General features: G+C 42.5%; 1 protein-coding gene and 1 long non-coding RNA gene across 2 annotated transcripts in view; both read right to left on the bottom strand.

Moving 5' to 3' along the window:
* The window catches only part of LOC309632389 (uncharacterized protein), a 324,914-nt gene extending 307,109 nt beyond the window's left edge, over positions 1 to 17,805 (bottom strand). Inside the window, exon 1 of the mRNA XM_082399931.1 lies at positions 15,275 to 17,805. Coding sequence (XP_082256057.1) covers positions 16,071 to 16,376 — 306 coding nt within the window. The 5' untranslated portion in view covers positions 16,377 to 17,805 and the 3' untranslated portion in view covers positions 15,275 to 16,070. The remainder of the gene's footprint in view (positions 1 to 15,274) is intronic.
* The window catches only part of LOC309632403, an 84,655-nt gene that overhangs the window by 34,040 nt on the left and 29,260 nt on the right, over positions 1 to 21,355 (bottom strand). Inside the window, exon 2 of the long non-coding RNA XR_014246891.1 lies at positions 6,800 to 6,876. This is a non-coding gene — a long non-coding RNA (uncharacterized lncRNA). The remainder of the gene's footprint in view (positions 1 to 6,799; positions 6,877 to 21,355) is intronic.

Below are 21,355 nucleotides of genomic sequence, written 5' to 3'. Positions count from 1 at the left end.
TGAGGCTTTCTTCGTGGCGGTGCGCGGGCTTCTCACTGTGGTGGCTTCTCTTGTTGCGGAGCACGGGCTCTAGGCACGCGGGCTTCAGTAGTTGTGGCACGAGGGCTCAGTAGTTCTGGCTCTTGGGCTCTAGAGTGCAGGCTCAGTAGCTGTGGCGCATGGGCTTAGTTGCTCCGCGGCATGTGGGATCTTCCCGGACCAGGGCTTGAACCCGTGTCCCCTGCATTGGCAGGCGGATTCTCAACCACTGCGCCACCAGGGAAGCCCCAAGTTCTGCACTCTTAACCAGCATGTTATGCTCCCAATTCTTCCTTTGTTTTTAAATGCAAGTAAATAGATGCTAAATGAGTGTTAAACTGAAGTGTATAAAATCGCTCCTCCCAATTCCGCTCCCGAGAGGCAGCCACTGTCAGATTTACAAATCCCCTCTTGCGCACACCGCTGGGAGCTGGGTGCCACCTTCACAGCACAGGGGTCCCTGCCTCCTTTGCCGTGGACACCATCTGAGCAGCCTCTCTGCGTGGTAGGCCTGGAGCCCTGAGTAGGTCTCTTTGCTCACTTTGAACTTAGAAGCAAGAAAACCCTTATTTTTTGGTTTGTTTTAATAAACTACCGTAAATTCAAGTTTCACTCACTTTGAACCAAATGTGACCAACACAAGAAGGGTCAGAGAGATGTAGTGTTTCTGGCTTTGAAGGTAAAGGAAGGGGCCATGTGCCAAGGAATGCAGGAGGCCTCTAGAAGCTGGAAAAGGCAAGGAAATAGATTCTCCTGTAGAGCCACTGGAAAAAATAGAGCCCTGCCCACACCTTCATTTTAGACTTCTGACCTACAAAACTCTAAGAACTTTGTGTTGTTGAAGCTGCTACATTTGTGGTAATTGTTAACAGTAGCAATAGGAAATGAACTCACTTTTTATAGAGTAGAGCATTATTAAATAACTTATTTTGAAAAGTAGAACTGTTAAGAGAATGAAATATTCATGCTCACTAATCAATGCTTTCTTAGCTTGCAGACAGTTCTGTATGAAGCCAAATTGTAATAAAATTGTTTCTTGGTGAGCGTAGGAAGCTTGCTTAGTAATTAGGCTGAGTCCAGAAGGCTATTATGTCTGCTCCTACCCTTTACTTACCTGGGTAGGTGTAAGGCCTCTGAAAGTGTAATCTGGTACAGAACATACCTGCCAAGAACTGGCCTAGTGAGTTCAGCAGCAGTCCTGCATGACTGTGGTATTAAAAACCTTCTAGATGTTTCATAGCCTTAGCTCCCTGGTTTTATTTTTTCAAAAAGTGGACCAAAGAAGATGGATGGAAAATAAATCATTGTGAAAAACTTGGTCTTGATGAACTCTTTGTAGGGGCAGTGGGTGGGTACCGTGGAACCTGTGCCCCAGTGTACACCAGGGTCAGGCTGGTGGTTATGCCCATCATGGGCAAAGAGGTCAGGATCACAGCTTCTGAGGACTAACTCTGTTCTCAACTCTCAAATACGAAATCATTAATGGCCTTGAAATTCATGGTGTTAGCTTTGGCTCAGATGAGAATGCCCTTGAGCCTTGCCAGGCTCTCCAACGTCCCTTAGTAGACCATGGCTGGGACACTGGGAGATGGAGCTCAGCTGACAATGCCTTCCTTTGCTATGGCATAGCTCGGGCTAGACTCCCAGAAGGCACTGCTTCACCTTCACAGAGCAAAGATGTAACAGCTGCCACAAGGGTCTCTGGAGTTCTGCCCACCAACTCTAACTCGTACTGGCTAGCTAATCATTTGTCCACTTTTTTTCATTTAATATCAGCTTTATTATGAACTTGACTTCACATACAAAGTTAGAATGGCAATTAGACTTAACATGAACTCATTAAAAAGTTTAAATAGCATGTTATAGATAGGTACCATCCAAACTTCCAGAAGGTATTTAAGCTGGTAACAGATATTGCTACCCATTTTCGGACAGATCAAATAACAGCATTACTGAACCTGGCTCCCAGACAAGTATGACCATCTGCTCCCATGTCTTAGGGAAGAGAAGCAGTCATGATACAGGCATTGTGGATGCACTAGTTCATGAAGAGTTGTTCATTCTAACAATGCCGGAATTTTTACTCACATTTCTTACTTTGTGAGGAAGTCAATGACTGTTGCTCTTCTTCTGCTCCTTGAGAGCTACCGCTCAGGGTATTGACATGATACCCATTCATTCCAAAAGGCACCAGAAATGGGACTATAAGCCTCTTCACAAAGCAAAGCACCTCAAATTCATAGATGGTATCCCACACTGGTCTCTAATTGATCTTAGACAATATGACAGCATCACTTCCTGGAAGTGATGAAGACGTGGTCTCCTCTAGATGCAGCGGAAGGGGCCCGGAGTTCTTCCATTTCATGGCTCTAATTGCTATGATTGGGCCTTGAGCCAGGACAAGGCTCTGATTCCTGCTGCTGGGTTGGGCTGGGCAAGGCATGGCTGGGTATACAGGTGGGGGTAAGGGCAGAATCAAACCTAGAGATAGGAATAGTGCTGCATAAGGAGCTGGCCAGCTTAGAATGAGGTTGGCAAGTGTTTGGTCAGCAGGCCTGGGAATTAAGACTGGGGGCTGGGCTAAGAGGAGGTCAAGGGAGGAGCATGCATACAAAGCCAGGCTGAGAAAGGCCTGAGACGGTGCTGAATCCAGGTAAGTGCACAACAGGTAAGTGGAGGTCGAGGTGGGAGGCAGTGAGGAGACACTGTCAAGGGCATGCATTTTTCACCCTCATGGAAGACCTGAGTTTAATTCTGTCCTGCCAGTTACTCGCAATGCGACTTGGGTCAGTTTCCTTAAAACTGTCCCAGTTAAATCCTCTCTAAAATTGGAAAAATAATAATATGTATCCTGCAGGTGACTTTAAGAATTAGAAAGAATGCATATGAAGCATCTCACACACTATTTCTTCAACTGGGTGCGTGGGTATACTTTGAGGGGCCCAAATGTTCTCTACAAAAATTGTATTTTCTGTTCTTAACTGTTTAATTTTTAAACACAGACTTTATTGTTTAGAGCAGTTTTAGGTTCAGAGCAAAACTGAGTGGAAGTACAGAGTTCCCATATGCCCCGTGCCCCACACATGCAGAGCCTCCCTCACCATCGACATCCCCCCTACGAGAGGGTACATTTGTGACAATCAATGAACCCACACTGACACACCATTATCACCCAAAGTCCATAGTTCACATTAGGGTTCACTCACAGTGCTGTACATGCTATGGGTTTGGACAAATGTACAGTGACATGTATCTACCATTATAGTATCATACAGAAGAGTTTTGCCTCTCTAAAAATCCCCTGTGCTCTGTGTATTCATCCTTCCTTTCCTCCCCCTGCATCCCTGGCAACCACTGATCCTTTTACTGTACAGTTTTGTCTTTTCCAGAATGTCATATAGTTGGAATCATGTAGTACATACTCTTTTCAGATTGGCTTCTTTTACTTAGTAATATGCACTTAAGGTTCCTCCAAGTCTTTTTGTGTCTTCATAGCTCATTTTGTTTTAGTGCTGAACAATATTCAGTTGTCTAGATTTCCCACAGTTTATTTATCCATCTACCAGCTCTTAACTTCTAATCCAGGGCTTTCCAAACAGAGGTCTTTGGATCTCTGTCTGGGCTGAACCTGTATTCTTGAGGACTCAAGAGTTTTAGAACTTGAGAAACACTAGCCTAGCATATAGTAGGTGCTCAATTAATGTAAATAACTAATGACAGGATTATTACTCATATAAGAGAAGCTAAAAAATGTAGTGAAGCAGGGCTGGGCAGGGCCTGTGTTCATAGGATTTATCCCAAGAGGAGAGTCTTGTCAACTGGATTTGAAGTCAAAGCTACTTTGTGTGTGTGTGTGTGTGTGTGTGTGTGTGTGTGTGTGTGTGTGTGTGGGCAGGGTGGGGTTGAGCTTCCTGGGGACTGCCTGGGGCTGCCCAGTCTTCAAGGGGCACATCCCCGGGACAACTGCTGGACACTGCTGTGACCTGATGGTTTCTGACAGCGCCATTTTTGAAACTTGGAGCATTTTCTCATTTGGGGTTTTCTGGCACTGTTCCCATGCTCCGTGATTTTCAAAGATTACAGAGTGATTCCTCAGTTACCTCTCAAGGTCCTCCTGTTGCCAGGGCTGTGATTCCCACGGCCTGGAGACCTGAACTCATTTAGAGCTGCTCAGGTCTCCCTCGCTGCCTCTTCATCCCTTCAGCTACTGTTCCCTCTTAACCACCTATGTTCCATTTTACTGGTGTTGGAGATTCTGTTTCCAGATGGCAAGGGCAGAAACAAAACCCCAGCTGGGCACTCCCATCATCTGTTTTCACAGCTACTCTAGGATGTTGCCTTTCTTGTTCATCTTCTTGCCCCAGACACAATTTTCTAAGGCCCATTTTTTTCCTCTCTGAGCATCCCACAGGCCTGAGGCCAGAGCTGTAACAGCACCATAGCCTGTCCTTACCTGCTGACTCTGTCTCCTCATTGTAAACATTTCCTGTGCTGATGCACAGGGGATTTTAGGTAACTCCTTGATGTTAACTGGAATTATGCCTTATCATATTTTCAGAATTTCATTTTTTAGAGCCCTCTATATTTCAAGTCATATTTCCCTTTAGTTCTGGGGTTCTCAACCCTGGCTGCACAGTGGAAAGACTGAAGGAATCTTTAGAAAGCACTGATGCTTGGTCCCAACACAGGCTAGTTGAACCAAATCTCTGGGGTAGGGCCAAGACATGGGTATTTTTTTTTTAGGTTACCCAGATAATCATTTTAAAAAGTGTTAAAATGGACTTCATTAAAATGAAAAACTTCTGCCCATTAAAATATACTACTAATAAAAAGAAGAAACAAGTCAGACCTGGAGAAAATATTTGCCACATGTGTATCTGACAAAGGACTTGTAGCCAGGATATTTTAGCAATTCCTATAACTCAGTAATTAAAAACACAAACAGCCCAATTGAAAAGCTGGCCAAAAAGCCTGACTAGGCACTTCACAAAAGAAAAAATACAAACAGCCAATAAGCACATGAAAAAGTGTTCAATATCATTAGTCACCAGGGAAATGCAAATTAAAACCAAAATGAGATACCAACTAATGGTTAAAATTAAAAGAATACTGACAACTGCAGAGCAACTAGAACTCTCATTCATTTCTGCTGGGAGAACAAAATGATGTGACCACTTTGGAAATTGGTCTGGCAGGTTCTCATAAAGTGAAACAGACACCTACCCAATGACAACACTGCTTCAAGGTTTTCATCCAAGAGAAGTGAAAATACATGCACACGAAAAGACTTAGCAGCTTCATTAATAATAGCCCCAAACTGGAAACAATCCAAATGTCCCTCCACTACAGAATGGATGAACGCATTGGGGTATATCCATACAATAAGATACGATTCGGTAACAGGAACGGAGAAAACTACTGATTCACATGACAACATGGATGTACCTCAAAATCATAATGCTGAGTGAAACCCCCCCCACACACACACAAAGTACCTACTATATGACTCCATTTATACGAAGTTCTAGAATAGGCACAAGATATGGAGACAGGGATCTGAACATAGGGTGCTTCTAGAAAAGGGGGCCGTTCTGGGAAGCTCACAAGGGGTCATTCTGGGGTGGTAGAGTTGTCCTGCATCTTGATAGTGGTGTGGGTTACAAAGCATATGCATTTGTCCAAATTCGTTTTCAAAGTGGGGTCTTCAATGTGGTACATTTATATCTGTACACTTGATTAATATAAATTATACCTCAATCAGGAAAATTCAATGAACAAAATTCCCCAGATGAATTTACTGCACAGTAAGGGTTGAGAGTCAATGCTACGGGGCCTCAGTTCATAAAATTTCTATCTTTTCTCTGCAGTTTGAGAACCTTCTTTCCTAACACCCGGAACCCTTGTCTGCCAACATCTTGCATCCCAATTTCCCATAACTCAGAACCCCAGAACATCAGGAGCTTCTCACCTAAGACGGTCCTCATTTTCAGCATGCCAACTACACGTCCCTGTTGGTCAAAATAAATCCAAAACACAGGGTCTTCTTGCTGAGCAAGGAATTGTCAGGAAGATAACTGAAAAGGTAACCACTTGCTCTTCCTGTGGGCAACTGAAACTTGTAGCACAAGTCTGGGGAGGTGAGCCCTCTGGCCTTGCTCTCTTATCTGTATGCAAAGGTTTATGTTATGTTTTGGGAAAGCATCTTTTATCCACTTCATTGGATGAGCATCTTTTCACTCCTAGACTTACTGATTTTTATGTAGTTGAATGCATTCTTATTAAAGATAAGTTCTGTGTCTTTCTGCTTTGTTTTTTGAATAAAACATACTTTAGAATATTACTATTTCCATTCTCAATTCTCTCCCACCAAGACCCAGGGATATCCAAGAGGATGTTTTTACCATGGTGTATCTATAGTTTCAGGCTACTTACTGCTCATCTCCTATGCCTTGCTATCATTTTCTTATCTCTGGGAGATGCTGAGATCTGATTTAGGTTCTTTCTTGAGCTTGTGTCAAACAGCTGTGAGCAATACAGAAGTAATGTATCACCTACTCAGCAGCCTTAACTACCCAGGACTTAGCTAATAACTAAACAGCAAGCCACAGAGAGATTCTGAAGACACAAAATTGGTGTCACAAAATCCATACACTTTACCCCAAAGTGAGTCTCCTGGATTCTCACGCACAGTCAATTTACTCTTACCTGAGACACAGGTGTAACAATATTCACAGCCTGGTTAGAAGCACCACATTAGAAGCAGAACAGAGGTGGTTCTTACCATCAGGTATGTTGATGGCTGTAAAAAGTGACAGCTGACCGGACAGCAGAGACAATGCCTTCCACCTTCACCTTATCCTATTAAAATAAAAAAGATAGATTATTATAAGATATTGAGTATAATCTGAAAAAATACATATATATGTAACTGAATCACTTTGCTGTACATCTGAAACCAACACGATATTGTAAATCAACTATACTTCAACTAAAAAAATAAAAAGAAAAATCTAGGGACTTCCCTGGTGGTCCAGTGGTTAGGACTCCGTGCTCCCAATGCAGTGGGCCGGGGTTCGATCCCTGTTCAGCGAACTAGATCCCGCACGCAGCAACTAAAGATCCCGCACGCTGCAACTAGGACCCTGCGCAGCCAAAACAAATAAATATTTTAAAAGAAAAATCTAGTGGCCCTTTGGTTTAGGAGCACACATGTAAAATAATTCTCAGTCTCTGGAGGCATGGCCATACGTGAGGTCAACACAAAACTGTCCTTGATGGTATGCCTTGAAGTCATTAAGAAACGGCTGAAAGTTCCCTGCACTTCTCTCCTTAAGGAGGCAGAGGAGTGCGTAAAATGGTTTAGAAAGGGTTCTATCAAATTGGGTGGGAATAAACGTGTTGACAGTCCAAATGAACAAGTTTCAGTGTCCCAAACCTGGACTCTCCCTCCGCGCGGCTCCCTCCCTGGCAGCTCTGACGCAGTCACGTTGACGCTGCCCAGGTGGTGATCGTAGAGGACCAGGTGTTCCCTGCTCCGCTCCATAATCAGCCCTGCCCCGCTACCGGGCATCGGATGCGGAAGTCCCCTCCTTGAAACTGCAGCCCTCAGGCAGGGCTCTGGGCCTCTAATGCGCGGGTCTCACTGTTTACGCAGTACCCACTGCCGTGCTTCCTCGCAGCCTCCTACCGTCTCCTCCTACCTCCAGACCCACAAGACTGGTTATCTCTGGGTGTACTCTTCGCTTTACAGACACATCTGGGGCGCATCTATTAATCCCATTTATCTGAAATAAAAAGAGGAGATGCACAGAGAACTTCTACAGCTGATACAATAAGGATGCTTGGAATTTGTTTTTAAATAATCCATCGGGGCGGGAGGGAAGGAAAGGCATAGATGACATAATATGTTTATTGACAACTGTTGGAGCTGGACATCATGGAAGCAGGTCGTATCCTATGCGTTCTCTTTATGTATATTAGAAAATGTCCATTAAAAAAGTTACAGAAGAAAGCACATGATGTTATACAACTGAATGTAAGGTTCTTACTCTCATTTTCACGTGATACCGGAGAGGAGCATACATTTACTTTACCATTAGCCTAACATCACTCGTAATTGTTGCCTCAGTAACTTCATCCAAGAAACAAAATATCTGGGAGTTGTTTTTTTTTTTAAAGAAGAATGTTACAAGTATGTCTGCCGCTTGCTGTCCAATATACTTCATGGTGCAGATTATTGAGAGCAACTTTAAAATGTCAACATTAAAGGAAACCCTATGGAGTCAGGGACAAAAGCCAAGGTAAAGTGCTACTTTACCTAGGTCCTGGCACCTAGGCCCACGCCTACAGTTCAGTTCTACAATCCAGATATCAGAGAGTCAAGAGGCCAAGATTGAACACACATGAATTCCAGGTATTTGGGGACTTGAATCTGCAGAAAATTGACTCTCTGTCAAGAAATTACTTCCCTTCTCCTCCAGTGGCTCAGCTTTTCTTCCCTTCCCTTCCCTTCCATTTCCTTCTCTTTCCTCCTTAGTCCCTCCCTCTCTTCCTCCCTTCCTTCCTCTCTCCCTTCCTTCCTCCCTCCATCCTTTCTTCCCCTCTTCCTTCCTTCCTTCCTCCCTCCCTCCCTTCCTTTCTTCCTTCCTTCCTTTTCTTCTTTTAAACCACTGCTACCACCACAAAAATCCATAGCATGTTCACGTCAGACCTCATAGAGTTGTTGTAAAGGTTAAGATACAAATGTGGGAGAAAAGGGGAAATATTAAATTAATTAGAATAACTTTGATCATTATAATCATAACAATTTTAAAATTATGGACACTTTCAAACATATAAACATCTGTCTGACTAATATAATGAACCCCGTGTACTTATCACCCAGCTTCAATCCTTGTTCAAATGTGGCCAATCTCCTTTCATCTGTCCCCTCACCCCATTCACAACATCCTCCCCACCCCAGATTACTTTAAAACAAGTTCAAGGCAACATAAAGTTTTACTTAAGAGTATCTCTAAGAGATAAGGTCTATCTCTCTTTTTTTTAAAACATAATCACAATACCCTCATCACATCTAAAAAAAGACCCGATAATTTGTTAATATTATAAAATATTCAGGCAGTGCTTAAATTTCCCTGATTAGCTCATGATTTCTTTTTATTCTTGGTTTGCTCAAATCAGCACCCTAATAAGATCCACACATTGCATTCCATTGAAATGTCTCTTGCATTTTCTAATCTATAGGCTTCCTTGCCCTCTTTTTTCCCCCTAGCCATTTGTTTATTGAAGAAACTGGGCTATCGTCTTATAGAATTTTCAACATTCTGGATTTTGCTGATTGCATCCTCATGGTATTGTTTAACATGTTCCTTGATTACCTGTAATTTCTGTAAACTAAGAGTTATACCTTGGATATTAATAATATACAAAAGTTCACTTCCAAGACTGACAATTTCTTTTTTATAATTTAATTTTTATTTTATATCAGAGTATAGTTGATTTGCAATGTTGTGTTAGTTTCAGGTGTAGGGCAAAGTGATTCAGTTATGCATATACATATACCCATTCTTTTTCAGATTCTTTTCCCACATAGATTATTATGGAATACTGAGTAGAGTTCCCTGTGCTATACAGTAGATCCTTGTTGATTATCTATTTTATATATAGTAGTATGATCAAGACTCATAATTTCTATGTATGACATCTCCCCACAGTAAGTACGTCCCAAAGTCTCCTGAGGTAATAGGTAAAAGAAGTCTACTGAGGTAATAGGTAAAAGAAGATAACTATTTTGCAATAATGTCAAGTCTAGTCTCTGTTGACTTTACCAGAAACATCTGGCCAGAATTCAACATTAGCTCCATGATGATTATCAACTAGAACGTGTTGGGCCTCCTCTCTGTGCATGAGAACGAGCATGGACAGATGGAAGGAACGTGAATTTGGGAAACTGACAGCCCCAGATTTGAATTCTGACTTTGCCTTTTATTAAGTCCATGCCTTGTCTAATTAACTTAATATTTTTTAGTCTCCGACTCCTTATATGTGAGAATAATGTCTATCTCACCAGGCCGCTAAGATGCACCTGCCATGTAGTATATATGTTCAATAATTGCTTGTTTCTTTTCCAATGTAGGTTAAAAAGGAGAATTTGTGTCAAAAATGACAAGTCTATAGAGTTTGTTTAGATCCAAATGCAAATATGGCATTCACCAGCTTCCTAGAAAATAGAGGAGGTTTTCAACTAAGCCTTAAGAAAGGACATGCAGGCAGGGGAAGGAACATGAGAACAGGAAATGTTGTTCTCCTTCCCTCCTACTTGTACTCAGAAAACGCAGGAAATTCTTCCCAAAGAAAGCATGACCTGTTTCAGCCTGAAAATTTTGCTATTCTCTAGACTGTGCTGGCTTGGGAACATATTTCTTTTACCAAAAAGATGAGTTCACAGTAAATGACTCAGAAACATATGGATGAAATTTCCCTTAAGCCACTCAGGGGATTAGAAATTAAGGGAAAGAGTGCTTGGCAAAATGCACTTGGGGTTTCGCCAAACCTAAACCAACTGAGAAATAGTCAAGACACAAGGCAGACCTCAAATGCTGCCAAGTTTACCCATCTTAGCGGGACAGGGATTTATAATTAGAGCTGCTCAGAAAAGCATTGCCTCACGGGTGGCAAAGGACAAAAAAGCCTTTGTCCTCAACGTCTCAACGTGGCTGCTATTTCCCAGATGGGCCCTTTACAACGTACACACCCTCTTAATCATCAGGATCCTCAAAGCCACCTCCTCCAGCCGCTCGGTTCCTCTTGGACACCAAGCCCCTGACGCTCTCTCCAGGCCTCTTTTGTTTCCAGGCCAGGCTGGATGTTTCTCACAGTGAATTCCCAGATGAGGGAGAACAGCTCTGATGGGTGTTCTTGAATTACAGTGAAGAGCTGTCAGGGGAAAATATGAGAAAGCAGATTCTTTCTCTGACATACACTTTTTTTGTCTTCTGTCTCTTACCTTTGTCACCTTTCCACATTTCTCCACTTTCCATGGGTTTCTTTCTCTGTAAAATGAAGGGATTGAATCAGTTGTTTTCAAACTGTGCTGCCTGGGGCCTTTTGGAGGCTTGGCTGGGCCCCAGTGGAAGGGGGCGAGGAGACAGTGAATGATGCTCTCTTCAAAAAGGAGGAAGGGGCTCCAGCTTAAGACTTCAGGTGAACCAGGGGTTCAGGCTCTGAGAATCATGAGACTGCATCCCCTCTGACTAGGCAGTGCCAGTGTCGTAGGCTCTGCTTTGCGGTCTCCACTCACTTCACCGAATACCACTCTAGAGGTTTTTCTCCCCAGCATTCATCAGAGTGTTCCTGTGTGCCAGGCACTGTGCTAAGCTCTGGGCATTTAGCAGTGAACAAAACAGACCAGGCCCCCACCCCAGTGGAGCTCACAGATTAGTTGGGGAGGCTGGCAAACAGACAAATGAAGATGTAAATCTAAGTCAAGATACATAACACCATGAAACACAAGATCGTGGCTGCACAGCAGAGCTGGGGCGTGAGAGGCCCTATAGACGCTTCTATTCAAAGCATCTCCCCCCACCAGTGTGACCATTAGCTATGGTATAGCTAATTACTGTTGTCACTGAAGGTCTCCATTAAAAATATACCTCTTCTAAGAAATTAAGGAAACACTGCCATTTACCATTGCAACAAAAAAAATAAAATACCGAGGAATAAACCTACCTAAGGAGACAAAAGACCTGTATGCAGAAAACTATAAGACACTGATGAAAGAAATTAAAGATGATACTAACAGATGGAGAGATATACCATGTTCTTGGATTGGAAGAATCAACATTGTGAAAATGACTCTACTACCCAAAGCAATCTACAGATTCAATGCAATCCCTATCAAATGACCAATGGCATTTTTTACAGAACTAGAACAAAATCTTAAAATTTGTATGGAGACACAAGAGACCCCGAATAGCCAAAGCGGTCTTGAGGGAAAAAAACGGAGCTGGAGGAATCAGGGTCCCAGACTTCAGACTGTACTACAAAGCTACAGTAATCAAGACAATATGGTACTGGCACAAAAACAGAAATAATAGATCAATGGAACAGGATAGAAAGCCCAGAGATAAACCCACACACCTATGGTCAACTAATCTATGAAAAAGGAGGCAAGGATATACAATGGAGAAAAGACAGTCTCTTCAATAAGTGGTGCTGGGAGAACTGGACAGCTACACGTAAAAGAATGAAATTAGAATACTCCCTAACACCATACACAAAAATAAACTCAAAATGGATTAGAGACCTAAATGTAAGACCAGACATTATAAAACTCTTAGAGGAAAACATAGGAAGAACACTCTTTGACATAAATCACAGCTAGATCTTTTTTGATCCACCTCCTAGAGTAATGGAAATAAAAACAAAAATAAACAAATCGGACCTAATGAAACTTAAAAGTTTTTGCACAGCAAAGGAAACTACAAACAAGATGAAAAGACAACCCTCAGAATGGGAGAAAATATTTGCAAACGAATCAATGGACAAAGGATTAATCTGCAAAATATATAAACAGCTCATGCAGCTCAATATTAAAAAAACAAACAACCCAATCCAAAAATGGGCAGAAGACCTAAATAGACATTTCTCCAAAGAAGACATACAGATGGCCAAGAAGCACATGAAAAGCTGCTCAACATCACTAATTATTAGAGAAATGCAAATCAAAACTAAAATGAGGTATCACCTCACAGCAGTCAGAATGGCCATCATCAGAAAATCTACAAACAACAAATGCTGGAGAGGGTGTGGAGAAAACAGAACCCTCTTGCACTGTTGGTGGGAATGTAAATTGATACAGCCACTATGGAGAACAGTATGGAGGTTCCTTAAAAAACTAAAAATAGAATTACCATATGACCCAGCAATCCGCATATACCCAGAGAAAACCATAATTCAAAAAGACACATGCACCCCAGTGTTCATTGCAGCACTATTTACAATAGCCAGGACATGGAAGCAACCTAAATGCCCATTGACAGATGAATGGATAAAGAAGATGTGGTACATATATACAATGGAATATTACTCAGCCATAAAAAGGAATGAAATTGGGTCATTTGTAGAGACATGGATGGATCTAGAGACTGTCATACAGAGTGAAGTAAGTCAGAAAGAGAAAAACAAATATCGTATATTAATGCATATATTTGGGACCTAGAAAAATGGTATAGATGAACTGGTCTGCAGGGCAGAAATTGAGATACAGATGCAGAGAACAAACGTGTGGACACCAAGGGGGGAAAGTGGCAGGGGTGGTGGTGGTGGTATGATGAATTGGGAGATTGGGTTTGACATATATACACTATTATGTATAAAATCAATAACTAATAGGAAACTGCTGTATAAAAAATAAATAAAATAAAATTCAAAAAAAAAAGACAGTATGCTACTGGCACAAAAACAGAAATATAGATCAATGGAACAGAATAGAAAGCCCAGAGATAAACCCACGCACATATGGTCACCTTATCTTTGAAAAAGGACGCAAGAATATACAATGGAGAAAAGACAGCCTCTTCCATAAGTGGTGCTGGGAAAACTGGACAGCTACATGGAAAAGAATGAAATGAGAACACTCCCTAACACCATACACAAAAATAAACTCAAAATGGATTAAAGACCTAAATGTAAGGCCAGACACTATAAAACTCTTAGAGGAAAACATAGGCAGAACACTCTTTGACATAAATCACAGCAAGATCCTTTTTGACCCACCTCCTAGAGAAATGGAAATAAAAACAAAAATAAACAAATGAGACCTAATGAAAATTAAAAGCTTTTACACAGCAAAGGAAAACATAAACAAGACGAAAAGACAACCCTCAGTGGACTTCCCTGGTGGTGCAGTGGTTAAGAATCCGCCTGCCAGTGCGGGGGACACGGGTTCAAGCCCTGATCTGGGAAGACCCCACATGCCGTGGAGCAACTAAGCCCCTGTGCCACAACTACTAAGCCTGTGCTCTAGAGCCCATGAGCCACAACTACTGAGCCTGCGTGCCACAACTACTGAAGCCTGTGCGCCTAGAGCCCGTACTCTGCAACAAAGAGAAGCCACTGCAATGAGAAGCCTGCACACCACAACCAAGAACAGCCCCCTCTTGCCGCAAGAGAAAGCCCACACGCAGCAACGAAGACCCAATGCAGCCAAAAATAAATAAATAAAATAAATAAATTTATTTTTTAAAAAAAGACAACCCTCAGAATGGGAGAAAATATTTGCAAATGAAGCAACTGACAAAGGATTAATCTCCAAAACTTACAAGCAGCTCATGCAGCTCAATATCAAAAAAACAAACAACCCAATCCAAAAATGGGCAGAAGACCTAAATAGACATTTCTCCAAAGAAGATATACAGATTGCCAACAAACACATGAAAGGATGCTCAACATCACTAATCATTAGAGAAATGCAAATCAAAACTACCTTGAGGTATCACCTCACACTGGTCAGAATGGCCATCATCAAAAAATCTACAAACAATAAATGCTGGAGAGGGTGTGGTGAAAAGGGAACACTCTTGCACTGTTGGTGGGAATGTAAATTGATACAGCCACTATGGAGAACAGTATGGAGGTTCCTTGAAAAACTAAAAATAGAACTACCATACGACCCAGCGATCCGACTACTGGCATATACCCTGAGAAAACCATAATTCAAAAAGAGTCATGTACCACAATGTTCATTGCAGTTCTATTTGCAATAGCCAGGACACAGAAGCAACCTAAGTGTCCATTCACAGATGAATGGATAAAGAAGATGTGGCACATATATACAATAGAATATTACTCAGCCATAAAAAGAAACAAAATTGAGTTATTTGTAGTGAGGTGGATGGACCTAGAGTCTGTCAAACAGAGTGAAGTAAGTTAGAAAGAGAAAAACAAATACCGTATGCTAACACATATATATGGAATCTAAAAAGAAAGTTCTGAAGAACCTAGGGGCAAGACAGGAATAAAGATGCAGACGTAGAGCATGGACTTGAGGACACGGGGAGGGGGAAGGGTAAGCTGGGACGAAGTGAGAGAGTGGCATGGGCATATATACACTACCAAATGTAAAATAGATAGCTAGTGGGAAGCAGCCGCATAGCACAGGGAGATCAGCTCCGTGCTTTGTGACCACCTAGAGGGGTGGGATAGGGAGGATGGGAGGGAGACGCAAGAGGGAGGAGATATGGGGATATATGTATACATATAGCTGATTCACTTTGTTATACAGCAGAAACTAACACACCATTATAAAGCAATTATACTCCAATAAAGATGTTATATATATATATACATACCTCTTCTACCTGACAGGGGAAGGTCAAGAAACAAGAGCAGAAGTAGCTTATAGATTTAGCTACTGTTACTGCAGAAAGAAAGAGGACATCCTTGAGAAAGCAGACTAGTGGCTTTAGGTGGGTGAGGGTGGGAAGGTTTATAACTTGGTGCACCTGGAAGGGTCTGAGAGATTCAGAAGCAAGGGGACTCAAAGTGCAAGGGAAGGCCAGACCAATGACTCTCTTCACGTATTTCACTATTCTATCTAGAACTCTCCTAATTTCTTTGCCCCACTCCTCACTGAGTTTAATATGCTATACATGGTAAATACTAACTCAATATTAATTTTAATTCTGTTGCTGTTCCTTTGCCTCTGCCTAGCTCTTACTCTGTACATTTTGTAAAGGGAAAAGGGATTTTTAAAAATTCTGGAGACATTTCCATGGTTCCTACCGTAGGTAAGGGAGCGATGCTCACCAGTACTAGGGTGTGGTGTACCTGACATTTTATCTGGGAGGGTGGGGGGAACTAGGCAGAGGGAGACTGGTTTATCGGCTTAAGGAGTTAAGACTCCCGTGGGGCACTAGATGGCAACATTTCTCCAAATCTAAACTCAGCAAAGATGAGGACCTGAAGGTCAACCCTCACAGCTGCCAGTCCCAACACACTCTATGAAACCTGAACTTGTGGATGAGAAGACTAAAGCCATATGCAGTGGGAGTTCATCTCTTAGAGTCTGTGGTCCACAGGAAGGGCTCAGTGGTGTTAGCTATTACTGCTACTACCACGACCACCACCATCACCACCATCACCACCACCACCACCACCACCTCCATCACCACCACCATCACCACCACCACCTCCATCACCGCCATCACCACCTCCATCACCACCATCACCACCACCAGCACCTCCATCACCGCCATCACCACCACCTCCACCACCATCACCACCACCTCCACCACCATCACCGCCATCACCACCACCACCACCATCACTACCATCACCACTACCACCATCACTACCATCACCACCACCACTACTAATTGAGTCACACGTGTTATTTTTGTTGGTGCTGGAGATTAAAACTTTATTCAAACCAATTCTGGGAGGAGTGATCTAGTTAGAGATACCTGTCTTTCCTTCTTCTTCTTCTTCTTTTTTTTTTTTTGCAAATATATGCTACAACCTGATTAGCAAACTGCTGCCTGCTGCCTGGTAAAGAAACTTAGGAGAATTGCTTTAATGAATGATTTGTATTTGACATATCAGTTTTTGGCTAGACAAATAGTTGCTTCTTATCTACTTAAGCAATATTTGAAAACAGCGTGTCCTTCCATGTGGACTGAAAGTGTCCTCCCAAGTTTTGTTTGCATTATCAATTTACTTAGCACACTCTGTTTAGCAACCACCTCCACCCCCGGGCCCTGCCAGTTTAATCAGCAACAGGTCACTGTATCTCAGTATTTCTGTTGAGGCACACGAGCTGACCCATGAAGAGTCAAAACATATCACCTGGCATAGAAACTTCATTTGCTGAACTTCTCATACAGTTGGACTGGTCAGATGAACTATTTCTTAGGAACCAGAAGTTGAACCTAGGTGAGCTTATGTAAAAGACTGGGAATCCAGGTGTTCAAGAGGGTGAGAATGGCAAGGGGAGAGGGTGGCAAGGCAGAGTTACACGACCCAAAGTTGACAGCCAGTCACTTGTTTTAAACTATCCCTTTTGTGCCTTAAAGCCCCAGTGCCCCATAGCTGCCACCTGACAACTGTAGATTTTTTGCAAAGGTCCATTAATGTGTTTAATCAACACTTAAAGATTAACTTCTAACATATGCCCATGTGGTTCCAAGCTCTAGGTTTTCAGCAGTGAGCAAGTTATGGTGCTTACATACTGGAGGAGGAGAAAAACAAAAACAAATAAACACGTCGCTAAATATCTTATAATTCAGGTTTGATAAGTGCCAATGAGAAGAATGAGGCAGGATTTGTAGTGACAGATAGCATGTGTGAGAGAGTGTGTGTGTTTCCACTGGCTGATTGGGTTAGATTCATCAAGGAAAGCTGCTGGAAAGGGCTGACATTTAAACAGACAGACCTGAATGAAACAAGGGGTGAGTCATGTGAGAGGCCCTGAGCTAAAAGGAAATCACGTCTCCATTATTATCAACTGGCCTGAGTCAATTGGGTCAGGATGCACAGCTCTTAGGCCTTACTAGTTGATAACAGCTGTAAAAAGAAGACTGAGGTATATAAGGGTAAACTATTTACCCTACAACTTAGCTCCCAGTTTGGAAAGGAAGCAAATCTTCTACAAAATTTGGTCATACATACAGAAATTTATTAAGCATTTTTAAAAATCTTTATTGGAGTATAACTGCTTTACAATGTTGTGTTAGTTTCTGCTGTATAACAAAGTGAATCAGCTATACGCATACATATATCCCCATATCCCCTCCCTCTTGCGTCTCCCTCCCACCCTCCCTATCCCACCCCTCTAGGTGGACACAAAGCACCGAACTGATCTCCCTGTGCTATGCAGCTGCTTCCCACTAGCTGTCTATTTTACATTTGGTAGTGTATATATGTCAATACTACTACTATTAACAGGTTCAAGTAGTTTATACAAACCATTTCATAAGCTCAGGGGAGACCCAGCACTCTGTCCTTCTAGGATCTCTTACTGTTGCCTTGTGTGAGAGGGTCACTTGAGGCAGAGGCAAAAACTCACCAGAGGCAGGATTCTATTACACTGAGACTCAGCAGCAGGAGACCAGAGCTCCTCCTCGCCAAGGCTCAGAAGCTGGACGTCCCAGGATCAAGCCTCAGGGGCTGTCCCTAAGGGTACACATTTGTAATGGTTAATTTTATTTGTCATCTTGGCTGGGCTATGGCGCCCAGCTGCTTGGTCAAACACCAATATGGATGTTCCTGTGAAGGTATTTTTTGACGTGATTAACACTTAAATTAGTAAACTTTGAGTAAAGCAGATTACCCTCTGTGGTGGGTGTGGGCCTCATCCAATCAGTTGAAGGCTGTAAGAGCAAAGACTGAGATCTGCATTGGGGAAGGAATTCTGATTCCAGACAACAACACAGAGATTCTGCCTGAGTGTCCAGCCCTCGGACTCATCAGTTAAAAGAGTTGCAACAATAACTCTTAGCTGAATTACCAGTCTGCCGGCATGTCCTCTGGACTTTGGACTTGTTACCCCCAGAATTATGAGCCAACTCCTTAAAAGAAATCTCAATCTCTTTCTTTCTCTGTCTATATGATCTATCTATCTAGATAGATAGATTAGATAGATAGATAGATAGGTAGATAGATAGATAGATAGATAGATATATCTCCTATTCTGTTTCTCTGGAGAGCCCTGACTAATACAGATTTTGGTATTGGGAAGTGGGGTAACAAAGACCTAAAAATGTGGAAGTGACTTTGGAATTGGGTAAAGGTGGAGGCTGGACAAATTTGAAGTGCATGATACAAAAAGCCGAGATTGCCTTGAAGAGATTGTTGGTAGAAATAAGGACGTTAAAGGAGATTCTGGTGAGAGCTCAGAAAGGAAAGAGAAGAGCTGTAGAGAAAGTTTCTGTTGTCTTAGAAAATACATACGTTATCATGAACAGAACATTGCTAGAAATACGAATGTTAATGATGTTTCTGTTAAGGTCTCAGACAGAATTTTGGACACGGACACAGATAAGCATTGAGGGAAGACACTGTGAAGAGACACAGGGAGAAGACAGCCTTCTACAAGCCAAGGAGAGGCCTGGAACAGATCTCTTCCTCACAGTCCTCAGAAGGAACCAACCCTGCCAACTTCTTGATTTTGGACTCCTAGCTTCCAGAACTGTGTGACAGTAAGTATCTATCGTTGAAGCTGCCCAGGCTGTGGTGCTTTGTTCTGGCAGCCGCGGAACGCTAATGCAGTGCTATCAGCCTCAGTGGTTTCCTCTTTCCTATTTGTCACCAGTCAGCTTCTCTGGAGCAGGTGCTGAGACAGAGTTTAGGGTGCAAAATATTTATTAGGCATCAAACCCTATAAAAGGAAGGGGAAGAATCCATCATCAAAAATGAATGCAGGGACTTCCCTGGTGGTCCAGGGGTTAGGACTCTGCAGTTCCACTGCAGGGGGCGTGGGTTTGATCCTTGGTCAGGGAACTAAGATCTTACATGCTGTGCGGCACGGCCAAAAAAAAAAAAAAAAAAAAAAAAAGAAATGAATGCAAATGACATGAAACCAGTTAACATATATGGCCAGCTAGTTCTGCTTTAAAAAAAAGTTCAAAATAATTGAATATCAGAGTATAGATGACCTTTAAGCTTCACTGATACCTGTTACACTTGTTTTCTCTTACTAGTTTATCAAAAGTATGATGTAATTAGGTGTTTATTTCCAAATTGATGGAGCTTTAGAAGCTATAAATCAAAAGGAATTATTAATGCTAATAACTTAATATACTATGGATCTAATAAAATAATAGTTATTATTAATTATTTATTAATAATAACTGCTCTGTTTGAACCTGCTTCAGTTAGAAGAATTTAAGCTGAGTAAAACTTAAGATAAAATTTTTAAAAAGGTGGGGAAGGAATCGAGATTGGGCAGAGTGAAAAGTTGAACAATAATGCACATCCCAGGAGGCCTCAACCAACCCAATGTTGAGTCTGGACTGAATATTGCCCATCAGGGCCATCTTGCACTGGGTTAAAACAACTGGGGCTTTATCCCCACCTGGCACAGTCACTGGATCAGGGCTGCCCCAGGAAGGGTGGCCTTGGGCGAGGAGGCTCTCTCCAAGTGAAGGTATGGGTCTGCTGACCACACCGCTTGCAACCTGGCACCAAGCCCTCCCTGGGCCGCACATCTCTGTAGCTATGAGCCACACTGCTCACGGAACAGGGAAGAATGGCACGTGGCTAAGTATTTTAGTCAATCCACGCATCTTGAATGCCTTTAATTTCACCAACGGGCGTCCATTTCTAATGTTCATCTTACTTATTAACAACAAACTAATTTCAGCAATAAAAATCCATTTCTGACATTCACTATGCTAATGAACAAAGCCTGTGGTATTCGGTGAGATATGCATCATGGAAGCACTCGAGGTGGTGGCTACATCCGCTCGAGGAATGTAGCTTTTCTGATAAAATCCTAGATGACTATCCTGGAGTGGGATTTTCCATTAGAGCGACTGATGGTCCTTGGAGTAAAAGCTTAAAGCTTAAACAAACCAGCACACACATAATATGAGCAACCCTACCTTGCTGAAGTATTTCAAAATAAATCACAGACATCCCGACAACTCTCTTTTCAATATGCTTGTCTTTGGGGTCTTAGACATCTACTCCTTCTTCTTGTCCAATCACACTGTCTTAGGGACTATTTAGTCGCAAGGAACAGAAACTCCTCAAACTAGTTGAATTTAACGAGGGTTACTCTCAGGACACAAGGATTCGACACACAACCTCCAGACACTGAGGCTGGCAATGAAGACTCTCTGGATCCCTCGGAGTAGAGCTGGGTGCTGGGATCTCGAGCTCTTCCTGCCTTTCTCCTGGGGCCTCAGGCTCTCCTCTGCTTTTCTCTGTGTGTCAGTTCCTATCTCCAGCTTCTCTCTGCCTTTCCACTTACTCATTGGCACACTTCCTCTGTCTTGATTCGACATAACCACCGTCACTGGACCATCTCCATGTCTCTTAGGTCAGTGTCTTGAGAGAGAAAAAACGAAAGAGAAAATATGACAGGCCCAGCCCTGCCGATAGCTTAGCGTCCCTTGAGTTGGTTGAACACCGTGGTCCAGTCCCCTGTGGCCAGGAGTGAGGTATGAGCAAGGCGAATGGTTTCCTCCTTCTAGGGGCCATGGGAGGACAAATTCCCCAGGAAGAGGATGGAGATGGGGAGACTCTGACCAGCATCTCTGGCATGTCCACCCCAGTCCTACTTACACCTCTGTGTGTGTGTGTGTGTACCTGCACAAACACACACAGGTACACACAG

Source organism: Balaenoptera borealis (genome assembly GCF_965194805.1).
Source record: "Balaenoptera borealis genome assembly, chromosome: 7".
Taxonomy (NCBI): domain Eukaryota; kingdom Metazoa; phylum Chordata; class Mammalia; order Artiodactyla; family Balaenopteridae; genus Balaenoptera; species Balaenoptera borealis.
The sequence above is the reverse complement of the archived record's forward strand: the minus strand, read 5'-3'. Positions and strand labels throughout refer to the sequence as shown.